This window comes from Euprymna scolopes, chromosome 23, assembly GCF_053919585.1.
Source record: "Euprymna scolopes isolate OS-2025 chromosome 23, ASM5391958v1, whole genome shotgun sequence".
Taxonomy (NCBI): Eukaryota; Metazoa; Mollusca; class Cephalopoda; order Sepiida; family Sepiolidae; genus Euprymna; species Euprymna scolopes.
Genome location: NC_136504.1, coordinates 59,031,099 through 59,054,335, shown reverse-complemented (window position 1 = coordinate 59,054,335; position 23,237 = coordinate 59,031,099). Strand labels below are relative to the sequence as shown.

At 33.9% G+C, this 23,237-nt stretch overlaps 1 protein-coding gene across 1 annotated transcript in view; it reads left to right on the top strand.

Moving 5' to 3' along the window:
• LOC145245930 (uncharacterized) overlaps positions 1-23,237 on the top strand; it is a 57,796-nt gene that overhangs the window by 3,742 nt on the left and 30,817 nt on the right. The window contains exons 3-4 of the mRNA XM_080107677.1: positions 17,807-18,056; positions 21,015-21,059. Coding sequence (XP_079963803.1) covers positions 17,807-18,056; positions 21,015-21,059 — 295 coding nt within the window. The remainder of the gene's footprint in view (positions 1-17,806; positions 18,057-21,014; positions 21,060-23,237) is intronic.

The window sequence follows — 23,237 nt, the reverse complement described above, 5'->3', positions numbered from 1 at the left end:
TTGTTTTTTTACATGTGGAAAGTTTAGATCCTTTCTGAAAATTTCAACGCGATTGATTTCTCCAGAATTTATAAATACCCAAAGAGATGAAATTGCTATTTCTGAGGACGTGATTATTTTTCCTCATCTGGAAAGAAGGAAAAGAGTAATGTCATCTGGGCACTTTCCATCCTCCTCAGTCAAAACTCCTTGGTCCCAACCAAAGTTGCAGTCGGAAGTTTTGAAAGGAATCTGCCTTGTGAGAATGTCAGAATCTGTTGAATTTTTTTTAATCGCCTAAGAATCGAATCTGAATATTGGAGGATTTTCAAATTTTAGAAGCTGGATCTTTTACCTTCTGACCTTGCAACCTTGATTCCAGTGTAATTGAAAAATTGGTTGCATAAGGCGGCGTTGTTTAACAAGGGGTATCCCATGTTTGTTCAAGAATTTCTTAGTTTCAGCTGCCATTATTTATGTGTACAATCTTTATTTTTGCTTGCACAATTCCAGTATCCATCCTTACAGAAACTTAAACTGACAGCATATACAATGGTTGGTGGGTTTTTTCCCCTTTGGAAAAAGCAGTCATTTGTAAAAGACAAAATGTTTGTTATACTAAGGAAAATGTCTGATCAATCTGATTTAAAAATATTTCTATTTTTACATACATATGTATATATCTTAGCATAATCACATTTAAACAACCGTTCTTACCAGATCATCAAAGCAACGATGAACCTAGTCAGTACTATATGGGTGACTACTTTGGAATGCTAGGCACTGTATGTACTGTACCGAGACATAGAACTTCCCAGGTTGGTATCTGGAGGCGTGTTGATTCCACTGAGATAGATGCAACCTCAGCCTTCGTTAATTATCTAGAAGGGACACTGGTGTAAAACAAAAGCCCTAAGTCTACTGTATGCTGTCTTGTGGCAGCCATTACACCAACCAAGCTCCAGTTTTCCACTATTGGCTATTAATAGAATTTTGTGTTTTGTAAACAATTGTATTTGATATATATATAAAATCAAATACTGCCTTGTGGATGCTTTGGCAAAGGCTAAGGGAGTAAGGCCTGACAAAAAATCTGGTCTGGAGTCCCAATAGGTGGATGGTGAAGCTTTGCAACATTTTTCTGGCAGCTCCTGCAGCCACACTGGCACCGACTGTACTGGCTTGCCTTTCTGTTGGAGTCTGCCTGCAATGCAGAAAGGTGGGGGGGGGGGGGGCCTGATAAATGGGCAAACCAAGGTTCTCTTATTACTTGCCCAGAGCTGCGCCTGATTAGCCACAGCTTCTATACTCCTGTACGGTGGGGCATTAAAATATGCAGACTGTCCCCCTGCAGAGGGTAAAAGTCCCTCAATGGGGATACCTATTGGCTGTGGGTGGCAACCCGTGATGCCTAGAAAAAGGATCCTGGTGGCTGAGTAAGTGATGCCTAGAGAAAATAAAGGTATCAGCTGAAACACTCCACTTTGGCCTTGTACTAGGCTAGACGGGCGGTCGGAGAGGCCCGATCCAATCAATTGGTCAAGCCCTGAAAATGTCGACTATAACATTTAAAAAAAAAATAAAAATAAACAAATTTAATCTAAAGATAATACAACATCTTATTACTACATAGATAAACCAGGTAAGTGTTAGGTGATGGCAAGGGTCAATCAATTGATGAGATAAATCCAAACAACTGCTCCCTAACTAATGTTTCTATCAAAGTGAGAAAGAAGAAACTAAAGGAGGAAACAGGAAATGATGGAACAAACTCAACCAATTGAGTATATCTTTTTTTTTGTATCCCTGGGATGAAAAGGCGAATGGGTTTCCCCCCTAACATCTTCCAGTTTCAGACTCCGAGGAGGGTGGGGAGCAAAAGAGATGAAAATCTAAACAAACTTCTTTGGATATAATAAACCTAAACAAAAAACCCAGAAACCGAAAAAATAAAACAAAATCGAAAAGAACCCACTCTGATGTAACCAGCTCAGACAGTGAGCAAGAATATAACTATGAACTAATTGATAAAAAAAATGCCCAAGATTCATAGTAATCGAAACCTTAGAAGGAAAAAAGATCAGCGATCTGTCTCCATTCTTAATTGAAAAAATACTATCTCAAAACAGCAACCGAAAAACAGCAAAAAAGAATGAAAAATGGCAATCTACTTGTCACAGTATCTATAAATGCAAAAGTTATGCCCTTGAGAGATTAAGCACATCAAAAGGTGTCATAAAAAAACATGAACTAACCTTGGCTACAGCAGAAGAAATAGAAAATGCCCTAAGAAAACAGAGTAATAGATCATGTTCGAATAAACATAAAAAGGAATGGTCAAACCATACCTACAAAAACCTACGTACTAACATTCAATACACCAAACATTCCCAAAGAAATAAAAATTGGATATACAATAGAAAAAGTAGAACAATATATACCAGCCCCTCTGAGATGTTTCGAGTGTTATAAATATGGACATAACAGAGAAACATGCAAAGGACGGAAAATGTGGCTAAAAAGAACCTAACCACACTGAAAGTGAATGCCCCAACGAAACAAAACGCCCAAATTGCCAAGAAAAACACCCAGCATACTCTAAAATATGCAAAATCTTCAAAAAAGAAAGAGAAATAGCAGAAATAGAATACAAACAAAATGTATCCTTTCCTGAAGCAAGGAAAATAGCAAGCTCTGGAGAAAAAATAAACACTTACGCAGACATCACAAACATTTCAAACCAAACTCACTACCAAGACATACTTAAGCTAATCTCTGAACTCAAAAATCTAATTGAAACTTTAAAAACTAACCAAAACGAAAACAACAAGAAACAAATATCAGTATCTTCTAAAGCTCAGTCAAATGATCTAAAACAAGTCCCAAAGAACAAAAAAGAACCCGAACAGCAAAAACCACAAATAAACCGTAAAAGATCCAAATCACGAACAAGGATAAAAGCAGAAGATAAACACACAATATCTGGAAAGATTGAAACAGAATGGGAAAACACAAATCCTCTTTCCAAAAACAAAAATAATATTAAACGAAAATAAATTTGAATTGATTGAAATCGAGTCACAGAAATAAATCTAGCTCCAAAAACAGAACTGACCAGGAGGAGAAAATGGAGACTGAGGAACCAAGCAGTTCAGGTGAACACAAAACAAAAACCATCCAAAACACAACAAATCAATAGAATACTAGATATAAAAAACAAACAAAAAAAAAAAAAACGAACTTATTTATACAAATGAATAAAAACATCATACAGTGGAACTGCAGAGGCATAAAACCAAACTACGAAGAAATCAAACATAATAGCACAATATAACCCCAGCATAATTGGCCTACAGAAAATCTTCTAAAAGAAACGGACACCAACTTCAAAGAATACCACATTTACAACCAAACAAATAGATCACAAACAGGTAACCGACCAATAGGTGGTACCTCAATTATAATAAAAAAACAGATACCACATATAAAATTACAACTCCAAACAAACCTTCAAACAATAGCAATTAAATCTACACTCCACCGACCAACAACTATTTGTTCAATCTACATTCCACCTAAACATAAACTAAATAAAGCCAAAATTGAAGATCTGATAACACAACTCCCCACACCTTTTATATTAATGGGGGACTTCAATGCCCATAACAAAATGTGGGGATGTAAGAATATTAACCAAACTGGGAAAATCATTGAATCGCTACTGGAATCACCCGAAATAGCTATATTTAACGACAAAACGCACACACATACCTTCACCCAGGCACAGGAACGACCTCAGCTATTGACCTAACACTATGCTCCCCCACAATATTTATGGACTTCCAATGAGAGGTACATAACAACCAGTGCGGCAGCGATCACTTCCCAATTTTTCTCAAAATCCCGGAACCTGCAACAGAAGAAACAAAACCAAAATGGCAAATCTATAAAGCTAACTGGACTGAATTTAACAAACTTTGTACAAACTTAATTAACCAAGAAATAGTTAACAAACCAGATCCTATGTTAGCTTTCACCAATATGCTAAACGAAATAGCAATTAAAACAATCCCAAAATCTTCCACTGAACCACACTCAAAATCAACGCCATGGTTCACAACAGAATGTAAAGAAGCAATAACCAACAGGAAAAAAATGCTAAAACACTTCAAACATCCTACAAAACCCAACCTCCAAAAATACCTACAAGCACAAGCAAAAGCGTGCTATATTATAAAAAAAAGCAAAAAAGAAACCTGGCAAAACTATTTCCAAATTGAACAACAACACGCCATCAAAAAAAAAAAAAAAAACGTGGGAAATAATAAGAAAAATAACTGGAAAAAAAACTTGGAACACCAATAAATAATATAAGTACACCAAATGGTAGACAAATTATAGACAAAAAAGAAATAGCAAACATAATCGCAAATGAATTCAGCCAAAACTCCTCATCCAACCACTACTCCCCCAAATTCCAAAAATATGAAAACAACGCAGAAAAAGAAAAACTCAACTTCACAATAACAAAGAATACTATAACACCTCTTTCACTATAACAGAACTAAAAAATGCAATTCATAAAAGTAAAGATACAGCTACCGGTCCAGACGACGTTCACTATCAATTTCTAAAACACATGCCAGACACATCTCTCAATATTCTCTTACGAATAATTAACAGCATATGGTGGGCTAACAATTTCCCAAAACACTGGCTCGAATCCAATATCATCCCAATTCCTAAAACAGGAAAAGATCACTCCAACCCTACCAATTATCGTCCTATCGCCTTAACAAGCTGTATATGCAAAATAACAGAAAGGATGGTCAGTACAAGACTAATGTGGTATCTAGAAAAATATAATCTTATCTTTACACACCAAAGTTGATTTAGACAAAATCAAGGTACTAACGACCAACTTATTCGACTAGAAACATATATTCATAACGGTCTAATAAGAAACCATCATGTGGTCTCAATCTTTTTTGATATCGAAAAAGCGTATGACACCACATGGAGGTACGGAATCTTGAAAGATATTCATAATATGGGAATCAGAGGAAACCTAGCAAAATTTATCCAAGAATTCCTATCCCACAGAACATTTAAAGTATGCTTAGGAAATACAACATCAGATCAATACTCACAAGAAACAGGGGTATCACAGGGTAGTGTACTATCTGCCACCCTTTTTCTAATTAAAATTAACGGTATAATAAAAAATGTTAACATGGGATTCGAAAAAAACATTTGTTGATGACTTTTCAATAACTTGCTCATCACCAAATATGCCAACTATCGAAAGACAAATGCAACATTGCCTTAACAAAATAGATCTTTGGATTAACCAAAATGGATTCAAAATGTCCAAAAGCAAAACCACATGTATCCACTTTTGTAAGAAACGAAAATATCACCTTGACCCACAGCTCAAACTAGATGGGCAACTAATACCAGTAGTACAACATACCAAATTTCTAGGGATCATTTTTGATAATAAACTAAACTTCAAGGAACACATTAACAAATTAAAACAAAAATGCTTAAAAGCAATAAATATCTTAAAAATAGTATCAAAACTAGACTGGGGAGCAGATCAAGCTACAATGCTCAAAATATATCGCTCACATATCAGATCCAAAGTGGACTATGGTTGTGCCATATACAGCTCTACTTACAAATCCTACAAAAACAAACTACTAACAATACAGAAGCAAAGTTTAAGACTTAGCCTGGGAGCCTATCGAACTTCACCAATGGAAAGCCTGCATGTAGAAGCCCAAGAACTACCCCTGCATTTAAGATGGGAAAAACTAGCATTACAATACGCAACAAAACTACAAAGCCACCCCAAAAACCCAACATACAAAACTATCTTCAACCCACAATGTACAAACTTTTATTCAGGGAAACCAAAAAGTACACCTTCGTTTGGACACAGAATTAAAGAAATAATACATCAAATCAATGAAAACCCCGACAATATAATTACTCAAAAAATAAACGACAGACCACCATGGACATTACACAAACCAAAAACCGACCTAACACTACTTACAAGAAAAACATTACAAATAATATAACAAACAGAAGCAACTTCGGAGAACTAAGAGAAAAATACGCAGAATACATAGAAATATACACCGATTGGTCTAAAACTATAAATGGAACAAGTGCAGCATGCACAGATGGACAAAATCAATATCAAATACGACTGCCCAACGAGGCTTCAATATATACAGCCGAACTGCAGGCCACCAAAATAGTTCTCAAAGACATCAATGAACAAAAATTCATAATATATAGACTCCCTATCCTGTATCAGAAAATATATCCTGTATGAAGAAAAATCTAAACACCCTTTTTTCACAGTAATTATACAAAAATACAGTGAAATAACCGAAAAATTGTAATAGCCTGGATACCAAGCCATGTCGGCATCCCATGAAATGAAAAGGCAGACAAACTGGCTAAAGAAGCCACAAACCACCAAATGAAAAAAAACTAAAATACCACACACAGACCTAAAAAGAAAAATCAACAAATATATAGAAAACAAATGGCAAGAGGAATGGAACAAATGCACTGCAAACAAATTGCACGAACACCAACCAATAATTAAAAACAAAAAAAATTTTTAAGGGAAGAAGAGAAGAAATTGTACTAAACCAAATACGAATTGGACATACAAAATTAACTCATTCCTACCGAATCAAAGCGGAGGAAACACCAAATTGCACACTCTGCAACCAACAACTAACAATTAAACATCTACTGACGGAATGTAGAAAACGCAAACACACTCGGAAGAAATATTTTAAAACAACAAACATTAGAAAAGTGTTCCAAGAAGTGGAACCCCAACAAATCATAAACTATTTAAAAGAAACAAATGTATTCAAACTCCTATAAAGTAAACAAGTAAAATTAATTTTAGAAAAACAAACCTCTTACAACTAAAACAATTTTTCGGAACACCTAAAGCATCTTGCTTCAAAAGATAAACTTTTCAAGAAACTTAAAATATTTTTACAAGAAACTGAAAACCTATTATATCAACAAAACTTTTTTGGCATTAAATGACCCTTAGAGGTTGAAATGCCGTTAAACAAACACACTCACTCACTCTATACTCCTATAAATTTTTTGGTGTATTGATATTTATATTAACCCCCCCCCCCTATCAATACTGTTTACTAAACATTCGTTTTTATGATGTATACTAATATACATATTTTGTGTGTGTGTGTATATATATATATATATATAATGTGTGTGTGCACACGCATGTGTAGGTATCTAAATTACATATATATATATATATATATATATATATATATATATATATAATGTATGAACATATATACTACATAAATTTGCATTTAGAGATGTATGCAAAGATTTATCTAGTTTTTTTTTTTCACTAGATAAGAATATCAAAGAGTCTCCTGAATGATTGATATAATATTATATCAAGTCTCAGTGGGAGGACTCGCGAAACATCATTTTCTATTGAATAACTAAACCTGACGGTAAAACCTTAGCACCCATCAAATTTATTTTGATTGAGAAAATTATCAGATCTAGTGGGGTAAATTAGCAGTACTGTTTACTAAACATTTGTTTTTATGATACTAGCCCGGCATGCAATACAATAGGGTTAAGAGTGTAACTCACGAATGGGGAACCACGAGCAGGTGAGACTATACTTTAAACTATTTTAAATATTCAAAATAATTGTGTCAACCAAACATGTTTTTTTTTTTTTTTTTCTAGTTGCCTTACATGCAGCTTTCCACCATGTGTGTATCTGTTGTTGATACACGAAAGATTACAAGATTTATTAAGTCGTTACAAGGTGTATCGATAAGTTTCCAGACTTTTTTATTCATATGGGCACTTTTCTTGATAGTACACATAAAACTCTAGTCCCTTTTGAAGTAATCTCCTCTGGCTGCAATGTGCTTGTTGTACCTTTCTAACAACTTCTAGAAGGTCCAATGGAAGTCCTGTTGTGTGAGCGTATCAATAACCCTCGTCGCAGCCTCTTTCATTTTAATTATCTCATAACAACAGCCTTTAAGGTTTTCCTTGAGCTTAAGGAATAAGCAAAAGTCACAGAGAGCAGGGTCTGGACTATGGGGAGGGGGAGGAACTGTCTTGATGCTCATCTTGGTCAAATTATCTGTGACAAGGCTGGAGTTGTGGACTGGTGCATTGACCCGGTGGAAATGCCATTGACCCGATTTGAAGAGTGCTGGCCTCTTCCGATGGAATCTCTGCATATAGATCATGCACGTGCTGTACAAAAAAAAAAAAGAGATAAGTTTCTGAGTGGATTTGCTCTGTCTGACCTTGAGCATGGGAGAGCCAGCATACTCCCACTGGGAACTCTGTCTCTTGATTTCTGGGTCATAGCAATAGATCCAGCTTTTATCAAAGGTCACCAGAGCATCAAGAGCTGCGAGATGTGAATTGATCAGCTCTACCATCTCACTGCTGTCATGACAACATCTTTCTCTCTGGCCTTCTCTGAGCACTCTTGGGACAAACTTTGCACAAGTCTTCTGCATCTTCAGTTCTTCGCGAATAATTGTGCATACAGTTCTCTGACTGACATCAAACTGTGCACTTCGTCTCTATAGGCACACAACGGTCCTTATCCACAAAATTATTTGGCCAATCAGCTCTGATGTTCTGACTTTCTTACTCCTCCCACACCTCTCACCATCTCTGATTCTGTGCCTTCCTTGAATACTACTCAAATGTTCGATTCATACAATATGGTCCAAAGGCAGTCTGAAACATTCCATACACTTCTGTGGCATTTTTTCCAAGTTTAAAACAATTTTATTGCATATCGTTCTTATGTCCAGCTTGCATTTTTTTAAATTCACCAGCTGTATGTAAAATTGTTTAGACCAGAAATTTGGCTGTTTCATTTCAATATTGTCTTTAAATATAATAAGAATATCTATAATTTTTTTATTATTTACTTTCATAAATGTATTGCATCTATTTTTTTTTTTTTTTTTTTTTGTCCAAATAAAAAAAATTTTGGAATTTATTTATTTACAGACTCATTTTCACAGAAATAAATATCTTTTTAGAAAAAAATACATACAATACATTCATGAAAGTAAACATTAATAGAAATTTAATAAACAAAATTAAATTCTACTCTTTAGACCATCATAGTGTTTGAATTGTCAACATTAGAGCAAAGTTTGTTTTCAGAATATTGTTAATATTTATTCAACAAGAGAAGAAAGGAGAAAAGTGTTTGTTCTCTCTCCTTTCTTTCCTTTTCCTCATTATTATTATTGCTATTACAAATAAATGACAGCCACAGAGGGGTGGGGGATGAGATGTTGTTTACAAATCTAGTATCTCAGTTTGGTATGTTCAACTTTTTATTCATAATTCAATAGAACATGACGTTTAAAAGATTTGCACACAAATAAAAAAAAATTATCAAATATATACATATTGTACAGAGAAATAATTCTGAAACTGTTTGCTATTGAACTTAATGATGTATTTCTTATTAATTTCAAAATATTCTTTGTCAGCTTTTGTCTGTCGTAATTCTGCTTCTAGTGATCATTAGGTATCCCCAAAACAATGTGAGAAACGGAGCGCATGTTCCCGTGACGTCAGACTTGTGTTAACTATACGAACTATGAAAAAGCAGAAGTGACTTAATGATTTTTTAAAACCTTTGTTTATCTTCCTAAAACTGCAATTAATAATTAATCTTTCTTATATTTTTGTTAGGTTTTAAGATTTACACAGTTTAATGATTAATAATATTATAAACATTTGTATATTAAATATGAAATACGGTTTTACTGAATGTTCTTTTGGTTACCTACGGGCTTCCATATTTTGTTCGATAAAAAGAGATGAACAAAATATGAGGCGGGGGAGAATGCTTAATATTTGTGCAATAATATTTTCAAATCTGTTTTAATCTGGCGATAAAATAGCTGACAAGAGCCATGTAAAAACTTAATATTTAAAAAAAAATGTAAACACAATTAATTAAAAATCTATGTTGTAACAGAACATTTTGAAATAATGGAATTTTAATCGGTTTAATCTTTTAAAAATTAATTAATGTTTATGAAGTTTCTTTTTTCTGATTATAGTATATATTAAAAAAAACTCTATTTAAAAAAAACATTAAATTTATATCATTTTTTTTAATTGCAACTTCAAGGTAAATTTTTGTTCAATACGTATATTTAAACTTTTAAAAAATGAATATTTTTTACTTATTTGAACTCTTATGTTTCATAATAAATAGAAATTTCAATAGATTTAAATATATTTTGGTTGAATTTTGAAAAAATAAAGGGGGGGGGCATGCACTAAAAAATATTTCCCCTCGTATATTTTCCGGAAACTGCATTTTATATGTAATTTCATTCTAAAATGGATAAGTATAGAAATTTCACAAAAATCTGACCATTAGTTGATTTTTGCTAGATTTATTAAACACGGGTATGTTTTCACATTCAGAATGTCTACTACATGGGAACGTTATTATGTAAACACGATTTTCTTCTCGCAATTTCATTATTTTCGTTCGATGAAAAAAATTTTTTTGATTCTTACTGGTATATTTTGCCCTTCTTTTAAATGGTACAAAAGTTATACTGATAATATTAATTTATAATAAAGTTACATCGTGTTACATATAGGGTGGGGTAATTTTGTGAATTTTGCCAGTCTCTAGTGATCATAGAGATATGAATACATTTTTGTAGAATTCGGTTATCTAGGCTTAAATGGCCTGTGAAATTTCAACCAAATCCCCCCCCCCCTTCTTTATTTATTTATAGGACACATTTTGAATTAGAAATGTTCTCAATTGAATAAAACCTTTTCTTTCATTTCAGTCATTGGCAAGAATTTCGTTTGTACAAAATATTGTAACAAAATATCCTTCTGCCTAATTAGTCATTGTTACATTTTAATAAATCCAAATGTAGTGTTCTGATATTACACTTTATCTTTTCTGTCCCAAAAAGAAATCTTTCTAGACTGAAGCAATTTTTATTTTTGTCCCAATTCAGTAACCTGTTTTGAAGAGTTGGATTCCCTACATTAAAAAAAAATAACATTGTGTCTAATCCTGCCCTTGTGAAGAGACAAATAGGATCATCTATAATATAAATCTCACCTGTCTGTTTAAATGTATGTGTGTTTGTATGTCTGTATAAAACTTTCGACAGAAGGGACGGATTTTCACGAGATTGGTATTGTTTTGAAGCTTGACCCTTCGGACGACAAATGTAAAATAAAACTTGGCTAAAAACATTAATTCCTTCACTCTCAACTTGCCGCTTTTTTTACAGAGAGGGGTCACTTTTTTCACCAATATTTTTGAACAGTCCCTTTTCATTAACTAGCCTTAATTTAAACCTTCACCACTTTCGGTTTGGTGATGGTCACAACAGCAAAGACATGACTTTTTTTTTTTTTTTTTTTTCTCCCCCACCCCATGTTCTTTTTCTCCTTTGCGGTATGGGGTCAAGAGCCTGCCTGCCTGCCTGCCTACTATCACTTTTTTTTTTTTTTTTTTTTTTTCTCAACATACACCTCCAAACACCCAGGTAATGCCAGGCACCCAGGCTAGTCTATTTTGAAAAAGCGAGATTTTTTTTCCGATAGCCACATGTTTGTTTCGCTTTTCAGTATAAAGAAGTGAAACTGAATTGTATCAGCAGTTCCCCGGAAAAGCGATGGATGTTTGGTCAATGTCAGTTTTCACCATCATATCAGACAATTGCTGTCATTTGGACACTTCCCTAATAAACGAGGGAGCTGGTTTTCCCCAGCACATTGGGGAAACAAAACCAGACAAAGTTGGGTAAACAAACTCAAAAGAACTATCCCACAGTAAAAGGATTTGACCTCATTAAACACGCACTTAAAAACTGCAAAATAGCGTGATGTTTGACCTCAATTCACTTTTTAATCGCTATATTTAACGTCTTACATTACTTCCGTTGCCTTAGCGCATTTGTTTGGCATAAGTCTTTTGGCCTCAAGGCTCCGGATTCAAGCCTACCTGCCACCAACACCCCCTTTTTTTTTCTTTTACACCTACAGGGTTAAGCTTCCTTTTTGTTCTGCTTTACTCCCCCCCACCCCCCAAAAAAAACACACACCTACAAACAACCGGGCAACACCAGGTACCCCCGCTAGTCTATATATAAAAGTGAAAATGTATGTGTGTCTGCTAAAAACTTTCGACAGACACAACGAAAATTCACAAACTCTGTATCATATTGAAGCCCCATCCTTCCCTCGAAAAATTGGCCAAAAACGTTCATTTTTTTTCACCCCCGAAATCGATAAATTTCAAGGGGAGGGGGGGGGTCAACAAAACCGGTCCTCTCGTGACGATGATCGATTCTACGCATGCGCCAGATGACGTCATGACCTGATTTACTTTAAATAGTTTAAAAACTGACTAAGTTTCATGTACGTTGCGTTGGTTCATTATCTAAACGTTTTGGGTTCGAATCATGGTGTGAGATGTCTTTTTTCTTTTTCTTTTTTTTTTTCTTGATTTTTTAAATTTAAATATTGAACCAGTGTTATTTTATAGCATTTAATAAAACAGAAATACATAAATTAAATACTGAAATAAAATTCACATAACGTTCATTATTTATTTTTTTTATAAACCGCTTATCCACCCCCGACCACACACCCAAAAACACCCGGGTACCTACCAATTTTTTAAATTTTAATATCGAAACAGGCTTATTTAAGCCATTTTTCATGTAACGTTCGTTTTTCTGTTTTCTCTTTTGTTTTTTTTTCGATTTTTACATTTAACATCATCATTTGCCTTACATTTTTTTTTTTTGTGTGTGGTTTCTTTTTTATTTAACACCACACACACCTCCAAACACCCGGGCAACGCCGGGTATCCCCGCTAGTCTAATATATGTCAAAATGTGTGTGTCGAAAGTTTTTGCGAGACATACAAACAGAGATGACGGATCTTGATGAGATTTGTATTGTTTTAAAGCTTTGTCCTTCGGACGACAAATATCGAAAAATTGACCAAAAACATTAATTCCTTCACCCTAAACTCAGCTGTTTTTTACAAGGAGGGGGTCGTTTGTTTTTTTTTTTTTTTTTTTTTTTCATCGTCATTCGCGCAAGTCATCGTTTTCTTTCCGGTGGACTAGGCTTAATTTCAACGCACTCTACGTTCATAGACATCGGTTAAGACATTGTTTTTTTTTTTTGTTTTGTTTTTTTTTGTTTTTTTTTTCCTTCACGTTACAGATTTGAGCCTGCCTGCCTACACCCACATTTTTTTTTCTTTCTCCCCACTCAAACTGCTTACCGTTGTTCCCCCACCCCCACCGCTGCTGTCAATTTTTTTTTTTTATGCCTCGTTCACTGTGCCCTCACAGGGGACCATACATGCTTCACTTGTTTTCTAAGGATTCAACCGTTGCCTTAGGTATATGCATATTCGTTTTATCCACATGTTAAGAGTAAGGCATAGCATCATCGGCAAATATATACATCTCAAACATAATTTCATTAGGAATTTTGCTTATGAGTATCAGAAACAAAGGTTTAAGAATCAACCCTTGGGATACACCCATATTAATATCATGTTTGGATATACAGCAATTAAAGACAACCTGAATCTGTCTAGCCCTGAAGAATCTAATTCTATTAGATATTTGTTTAGTAATACCATAGAAATTCATTTTCATGAAAAAGACCTTCACACCAAACTTTGTCAAAGCACTATCAGCATAACCTCACTTGCCATGTATATGTGTTCAGAGATAACCGCTAGAATATCTACAATAAAATGTGCTTGCCTAAATTCATACTGTTGGTCAGAAAGAAGTTTGGGCATTGATGATGTTAGAAACATGTGATACTACAGCATCCATGGTATTATATAGTTGCTGATAAGACATAAGTTCATGGTTCAGTTCCTTGGCCTATCAGGTGGATAACATGAGCCCAGGTATAAAACATTTGGTTATAGTCAGCTAACATAATTTCCGGTGTAGGCAAATCTGTTTCTTCACTTTTATGACGTTTCTGAATTTTTGAGATGAGGGTTGGTTATTTGTATTATTATTCATCGGACTACTGTTCTCATCTTGAGTGTGATTTTCACAACGTTTCGGCTGATATAACCTCCCGAACTCGGAATTTCGAGGGTAGCGTGCTCTTGTTCCGTCAGCCATGACTGGATAGAGGTCCTAAGTAATTTGCAAATGTATATTTCGGTCGCCCACACTGAGGATTGAACCTTCAACCTTCAGGAGAATATCACTTTTACAATTGATTTTTCCAAGTACTCTAATCACTGCGGCATGGGTCCTTGTGGACAATTCTAGTATGAATTTTAGGAGCCTTAAACCTTTTTTTTTTTTTTTTTGTACAACTAGAAAGTTATACTGATCACGCAGTGGTTAGAGTACTTAGAAAAATCAATTGTAAAAGTGACCTTCTCCTGAAGGTTGAAGGTTCAATCCTCAGTGTGGGCGACCGAAATATACATTTGCGAATTACTTAGAACAGCCATGGCTGACGGAACAAGAGTACACTACTCCCGTGAAGTAAATAAAAGGTTCTGCTCTAAATTCTGTCCAAATTCCCGAGTTCGACAGAAACATTCCCAAGACAAGATTCACTTTTATTGTTCTTCAGTATTTCTATTGTTATTTGATTTATTGAAATAAAATATAAGAAAAGGACATTATTAAAAAATATGAAATAAAAATTAACAAAATTATAAAAAGATAAAACTAACACGATTAGTTTTTTGCATCTTTTTTAATAACAAAATTTAAAAAATAAGTTTTTATTTTATTTGAAATTTTATAGGAAATATGTTTATGAAATTATAATATATTTTTTTATTTTAAAAATAAGTATTTTTCTGTTTAGTTTGAATTTATATAATAAATATATGCTTATAAAAATTATAACAATAAAAGAAAGATCAGAAAAACTTAATTAAAAAAAGAGTACATGCACAAGTGAGGGGGGGTGGAAGTGAAGGAATTGATTTACCTTGTCACTGCTTCTGATAGTGCTGTGCAGGAAATTAGGAAGTACGTTAGCTGACTATAACCAGTTTTTCTTTCTTTGTTGCCTGTAAAATGCTTGAAGACATCACATACTTCTCACACTTAAACAACTGCTGACCCCAGGAATAGCAATTTCTAGCTCATTTATCAGAAACCTCACTCATGAAATGTGAGGAGTACAGGACAGAGTTGGGAAAAGCAAGAGTTATAAGAGTACCGAAAATACATTTACAGTCTACTTTCTACTTTCCATCCTTATGAATATTCGTGTAAATTGCCATGTTGTGTTCTTGTAAGATATGCACACCATGTTCTCCTGCAAAGTTTCATTTTAGTAACAAGTTGAGGCAAGATGACTGCAGACACAATGTAGTGCAGATTTTACACCAGTTTCCTTCTAGATTGATCTAACAAGATTTCTGGGTCATCTCACAAAATAGGATGACTCTGCGCTTGTGTACTACACTAAGTATCTTTATAACACCACTTTATAACAACAATAATAAAAAAAAAAATTTGAAATTTTCTTTATTTTGTTTATGGGGTCTCCATTTGTATTTGAAGCAAACATTGCCATTACAAAGAAAAAGAGTTTTAATCAAGAGTTTAATATTCAAGCATACCAATTACAACTTTCTGATATTTTTATACTCCTCCCCCATATTTGATAAGTTAAAAAAAATATTTTTTTAAGAAAATTATTTTGTAATAGCCTGATCAAATATTTGTGATATTTAGAAATTGGAAAGCAAGGCATTTTTAACTTTGTCAAGTATCTATATAATTATAAAACTCTGTGGACCATCCACCATGTTTTTCTTAAAAATTTTTCATCGATGATCAGTGAATCCATCTTTTTAAAAAGGGACAACTAGTGAATTATATATGGGTGCGGCTCAGAGCCTAAAGAATGAAGATGGAGAGTTGTACGTTTTGGTTTCAATTCTAGCTGATGGCTCCCAAGTCATATATATTATTTTAGTTTTGATCTCACTACTATATATTAGGTTTTATATAATCGATAGAGAATATATGAAATCTGCATGAATTAAAATATATTTAAGCATATCTTCCAACTGGGCAACACCGGTCAGCCTTCTAGTTTCTTATAAAACTGTTTTGTTTTTGTTTTTTTTTGGGGGGTGTATGGCCTCATAGGGCATTCACATCGGTTAAATGAAATTGCAAATATAAATTTCAAAATATCAACATTCACTATATAGAGATGGGTATATTTGCCGATGACACCATGCTCTATAACAGGCATGAGGGGAAAACAAATGAACACATATCTAAGGATGACCTCCAATCTGTAGTGGAATGGGGACAAAAATGGATGGTCACATTCAATGCTGCCAAGACTAAGCTTGTTTCCTTCAATAACTACAAGAAACCTTCTCTACCACCAATAGCAATGGGCCAAGAACACATTGCCTGAAAGTACTTCTTTTAAACTTGTCGGCCTAACATTTACAGGGAACATGAACTGGAATATATACATTGAGAGCATTGCCAAGGCTGCTGCAAAGAAGGTAGGCTCTCTCTACCATGCTAGAAAGCTACTTACGCCTGAAAGTATCCTGTACCTCTATAAGGCCATCATTCACCCATGTATGGAGTACTGTTGTCACATTTTTGCTGGTGCATCTGCTGCTTGTCTCTCACTACTGGACAGGGTTCAAAAGAGTTGCCAACCTGATAGGTTCTAAACTGTCATCTAGGCTTCAGCCTCTGTCCCATCGAAATGTTGCATCTCTCTGCCTGTTCTACAAATACTTAATGATGAATGCTCTGACCAACTACAAGCACTTGTATCCCCTCGACGTGACTACCCCCAACAAGCAACTAAGTCCCACCCCTTTACAGTAGAGATCCCTAGGTGTAAGAAAGCCTTTTACGCCAATAATTTCTTCCCCCAGAACTGCAAGTCTTTGGAACTCCCTTTCGGGATTCTGCTTTCCCAACTGTACTGATATGCAGAAGTTCAAGTGTAATTTATACTCATCTCCCTTCATAATACCCCCGCAAATTATGTCCCCCAATAGTAATACTTCAAAGTGGCACTGTGCCTTGTTTGGGGTGAAAATGGAATTAAAAAAAAAAAAAAAAAAAAAAATTGTTTTGATGCCACAAAAAAAAAACTTCCTCTTTTTTTTCCTCAGTATGGCTAGCAGAATTTTTATTAATGGAGCTTTTTAGCAATAGCTTCTTTATGAAATGTCTTGCCAATGTCATTACGTTACTACCACTAACTGGTTTTGTTCTGCATACACATCTCCCTAAACTGTCCATATTTAATCATCTTTTGAGGTTGTCAGATCTAAGTCTGTTTTTAAGACATTACTAGGGCTAGGACAACAGCATATTCTTTTCATTGTTTTGACTTTCGAGTATGTATTTGTTGATATTTTATGTTTTTATAGTGATGTGGTTCTCAGTTGATTAACTATGTCGGATATACACTAAAGAGTCAAAACAATGAAAAGAATATGCTGTTGTCATAGTCCTAATTATTACATACCCATCATATCATTCTTGTCTCCTTTCTCTAACGTAGTAAACATACATTTAAACTTGCCGTTTTTTTTTTTTTGGTTTTTTTTTTCTGTTTGAAAAGGTGTCAAAAAATATTTTATGTATTTTTGCAATGGAAAAAAAAAAAAAAAATGTGATTAGTGTCGGTTACGATTTCAACCGTTACGTCTTTTATGAATTTGTTTCATTTTCAGCAAAAAAGAAATCGATAAGATTCTTATGCAATTGATTAGCGGCGAAGATGATGAACAAAGTGATACCGGAAGTGAAGACGGACAGGAAGAAGACAGAGGATCATCTGGCGATGACAACAATGGTGATGATGACGACGATGATGGTGGTGGTCGTAAGCGCCCATCAAAACAGAAGTCTACCAGTAATGGCTTAAGTGACCAGTCAGAGGAGGAAGGACACTCCGATGAGTCACAATCAGATGACAGCCGTGTAAGTAATTTTTTTTTTTTTTTTTTTTTTTTTTTTTTCTTAGTAGTATTAGTAGATTTACCATCATTATGTTGTGAATTCATTTAAAGTAGTTGACATTCAAAGGTTGGAAATCTTGAGTCTTTGGCGTATTCTCAGGATTTGTATCTCCGACCATGTCCCAAATGCCACAATCGATGCATGATGTAAGCTTCCTAGACCCGAGGAAGTACTTGTTATCAGGAGGCATTGATTTGTGCATGCTCTTCATCCTCCATGAACTGAACTGCTCTCAAATTCATGCCTATCATTCTCTCTCGTGTTTTCTTTGGCCTGATCTGCTATCTCAACTGCTCTACCCAAGAACTCGCATCCATTCTTTCATTGTGACCATATCAACAGTTTCCTTTCAAATTTTCATATGAGGTCATTAGATCTAACCTTATTTTTAAGCTTGGAATTACACATCCATCATATATCATGCAATGCATGGCCTCAACCCTCAGTGGCTAGATTTCATTTCCATACATCATCTCTCTGCATACACATATGAGACTCTTCCCTTGGTTGACTTTGGTAATGCTCTGCTAATTAGTAATGACAGAAGTTCCCTACTCCATCCATTCCTACCTCTTACAAGTCCACTAGCATCTGCTTGCTTCTAAAAAAAGAAAAGAAATCTACTTTATGCATTAAATTAATAATGTATTCATAAGTGTACTTGTCTAGTACGGCCAATCACTTAGCCCGCAGTTCCAAGACAGTTTATACGTTTGAACTTCAGCTGGGTTACAATTAATTATTGATTTTATGCTAAATTGCACCTGAAGATTTTTTCTATTCAATGTTTTATCATTTATTCTCCTTTTTCCTCTCTTTTTGATAAGGAAAAAACAGGGAAGAGTAGAGCGGTAGCCCTCTATATATATCTAAGGCTTTTGACAGGGTATGGCACGATAGACTTCTAAGGAGAATTAGATCATATGGTATCATTGGAAGAATACATAATGTAATTAAATCCTTAAGAGAAAAATCCAGGTTGTCCTCTACGGTCGTACATCTAAACAATATGATATAAATTCAGGAGTCTATCCTCGGACCTTTATTGTTCCTGATATTCATAAATGACCTCCCTGATAAAATTGTTTCTGAAGGAGGTATATTTGCTGATGACACCACTCTCTATAACAGGCACAAGGGGAAAACAATATCTAAGGAAATGGCAGAAACACTAGAGGATGACCTCCAATCTGTAGTAGACTGGGGACAAAAATGGATGGTCACATTCAATGCTACCAAGACTAAGCTTGTTTCCTTCAATAGCTACAAGAAACAAAGCAAATGGCCAAGAACGCATTACCCGAAAGTACTTCATTTAAACTCATCGGCCTAACATTTACAGGGAACACTGGAATAAATACATTGAGAGCATTGCCAAGGCTGCTGCAAAGAAGGTAGGCTCTCTCTACTGTGCTAGAAAGCTACTTACGCCTGAAAGTATCCTGTACCTCTATAAGGCCACCATTCGCCTATGTATGGAGTACTGTTATCACATTTGGGCTGGTGCATCTGCTGCTTGCCTCACACCTTAACAGGGTTTAAAAGTGTTGCCAACCTGATAGGTCCTAAAATGTCATCTAAGCTTCAATCTCTGTCCCATTGATGAAATGTTGCATCCCTCTGCCTGTTCTACAAGTATTTTAATGGTGAATGCTCTGACAAACTTACAAGCACTTGTATTCCCTCGAGGTGAATATCCCCAACAAACCCAACAAGCAGCTAAATCCCACCCCTTCACAGAGATCCCTAGATGTAAGAAAGCTTTCTACTCTAATAGTTTCTTCCCCAGAACTGCTAGACTTTGGAACTTCCTTCCGAGATTCTGCTTTCCCAACTGTACTGACATGCAGAAGTTCAAGTGTAATGTGAACAGACATCTTGCTACTCCTCTCCCTTCATAATACTCCTGCAACTTATGTCCCCGATAGTAGCCCCCTACTTCAAAATGACACTGTGCCTTGTTTAGGGTGAAAATTGAATTTTTAAAAAATCCCAAAAAAAAAAAAAAAAACTACATTAAAGAGGAAGGTGACAAAAAATAATCTGGTTTATGTATTTGATAGGATTGCCTTTTTTTTTTTTCTTTTTTTTCTTTTTTTTTTCTTTTCTTTTTTTTTCTTTTTTTCTTTTCTTTTTTCTTTTCTTTTTCTTTTTTTCTTTTCTTTTTTTTTCTTTTCTTTTTTCTTTTTTTTTCTTTTCTTTTTTCTTTTCTTTTTTCTTTTCTTTTTTTTCTTTTTTCTTTTCTTTTTTTCTTTTCTTTTTTCTTTTCTTTTTTCTTTTCTTTTCTTTTTTCTTTTCTTTTTTCTTTTCTTTTTTCTTTTCTTTTTTTCTTTTCTTTTTTCTTTTCTTTTTTTTTTTTCTTTTTTTTCTTTTCTTTTTTTTCTTTTTTCTTTTTTTTTTTTTTTTTTCTTTTGTTTTTTCCATGCTTGTTTCTGTGGCTCAATTGATTAGGATGCCATACTTAGGATGCAAAATTTTGAGTTCAAACCTCATCCAGGGGCAAACTTTTGCGCTGATTTTGTCCCGAAATGATATTTTAAATTACAGTGTTAAACAGATTGTTTAGTTTTATTTTTATTCTGTAATCTACATAATTCTATGGAAATCATGACTTCTAAAACAGCTTCCTTAAAAGTAAGCCACAGTTAAAATAGAAAACATCTTAGAATTTATGTTCTATTTTATTTTATTGCATTATTTTCTACTTGAACTACCTTTCATTATTTTTTAAGATTGTTCTGAAATAAGGGTGGATTAAGAACGTCTTGTATGTGTATGTATGTATGTGTGTGTGTATATATATATATATATATATATATATATATATATATATATATATTAGCGTAGGGTGTTAAAAACCTTAGGTTTTAATAGAAATTTTATGTTGGAGTTTTAATAAGTTGTTCTAAAATTTTGCAGCCAGCAAGTCCTCCACCCAAAAAATCCAAATCACAGTCATCAAAGGTTCGTTGCTTTTTTTTCATTTTTTTATTGCCCACTTAGGTTTTGGAGAAAGGCCACAATGCCACCCATGTTACTGATCTTTTTAGGTGTGAAAATGCTTGGATGTAAACATTTTTTCTTATGTACAACATGAAAAGAAACCCAAATCTTAAATCTCCATCATTCCAGTAATTATAAGAGCAACCAAACAAAACGTAAGATATACTACAATGTATAAAAATAGTTAATTGGGGAGAGGAAAATTATATTCTCAACTTCTTCATGAACTCAGTGTTTGAGAGATAAAGAACTTTAATGGAACAGTCAACTATCTATGTATCTCATATAGAGTTCAAGTGTTAGCCCCAGGTAAGGGGCCCCTTGATTTCTGAGAATTTCGACTGAAGTAAAATTAGCAATACACATGAAAAAATTGAAATAGCTTGAAATATTTCAATATTGGTATGCATAGAAAGAGCTTGATGAGCTAAGAAAGAATCTTTTTAAATTTTTTAAATCTGATTAAAATTAAGGAAGTTATGGCTATTTTTGTGCCTCACACGTTTGGATATTTTTCCCTCTTTAAGACCATATGCGTTTCGTCACATTTTTTACACTACTTTTTCAGTAAAAATGTCATATCTTTGTTAAAACACAAGACTAAGAAATGAAATTTACCATATAAGTGTATTTTTGTACAAGGAATCAGAATATGCAACTGAAAATCTCCCAAAGTTTATGGTTTCCAAATAATCTGCAGTAAATGTGCATAAATATGCAGCAATTCCTTAAAAACGCCATGTATCCATAAACAGAAAAGAAGTTGGAGAACTCAAAGTTGAATTGTAATGTGCTTTATGTACAAAAAACTTAAATCTAAACATAAGACCATTTAAAAATGAATATATTGCAATATTTCTTTGGTATTATTGTAGATTAATACCTTCTGTTTAACCCCACTCAACTCCTTCTGACCACCCCTCCAAAATGTGATTCTACCTTTTTAGGAAATTATGTATAAAATGCCATGAAAAACTTTAATGAAAGATAAACAAATTATTTTAGAATTGAATGTCAAATAATTTCCTATTACAGGTCATTCTAGCATTTTAGGGCAGTTAACTGTTTTTTTTTTCTATGGGAAAATATGCATGCTTTTTTTTTTTTTTTTTAAGATGATTATGTGTAGTTTTAAGAGGGTTTCTATGCAATGAGAATATGGGGAGGGTTGCCATTCGGACTTTGAATTAATTGTAGGGCTAAGGAAAATTATGTGTGAACATACTGAAAACTTGACAGAGACAAAGCTAACAAAAACAATATTAGAGGGGGGAGAGCGGTTAGTTTCACAAAAATTTAATGTAAAATAATTCATCATTTCCTGGCCGTTCTAGCATTTTAGGACAGTTAACCAATTTATTTTTATGTGTATTTTTCTTTAAGGAAGGATCTATTTTTTGTTTGTTTGTTTTAGATGCTTGTATGTGGCTTACAGAGGTATTTGGGGGGGGGCTTGCCACTCGAACTTAGTGTTATTGTTAGGGTTAAAGAGTGTTTTAGGAGGAGACTTGCCACACATAATTTGTATTAGAGGTGAAGTTAAGAGAGCTTTTTTTCAAAAAGAGCATTCAAAAATTTGTTGATTTTTATTTTCGAGGTTGAAGGTGTTAATTCCATAGGCCGTTTATACTACGCTGGAGCAGGTTGTAAAAATATCTTTCGCTTAATAAGTAGAAAAAAAAATAACGAAATAAAAAGCTTCCTAATTGTAGTTTGATGTGTTTTCTAACTGCTTTTAAAATTTCAAGAATATTGATATAGATTTTGAGGATTTGTATTACTATACACATAGATTCGAAAAAGTTGTCAAAAAAACAAATATATAACAAATAAATGTTATCAAAAGCAAGTTACTTTTCTACCTAACTGGATAATTTTTTAGTGTTTTTATTTAATGTAACATGTTTATTCAGCTTGAAAACAGTGTTTACCGATGTTTTGGAAAATTTAAAATGGCGCCCGACTCTCTTGAAACGGTAAGTTTGGGGAAAAGAGTTAAAAATAAAAAAGTAGACAAAATACTGCTAGAAACTCGCTCAATATATGTTACCGTGACATAGGCTGACATATATTCGGTGAGTTTTAACAGTATTTTGTATAGTTTTTTTTTTTATTTTTAACTCCTTTTCTCAAACTTAC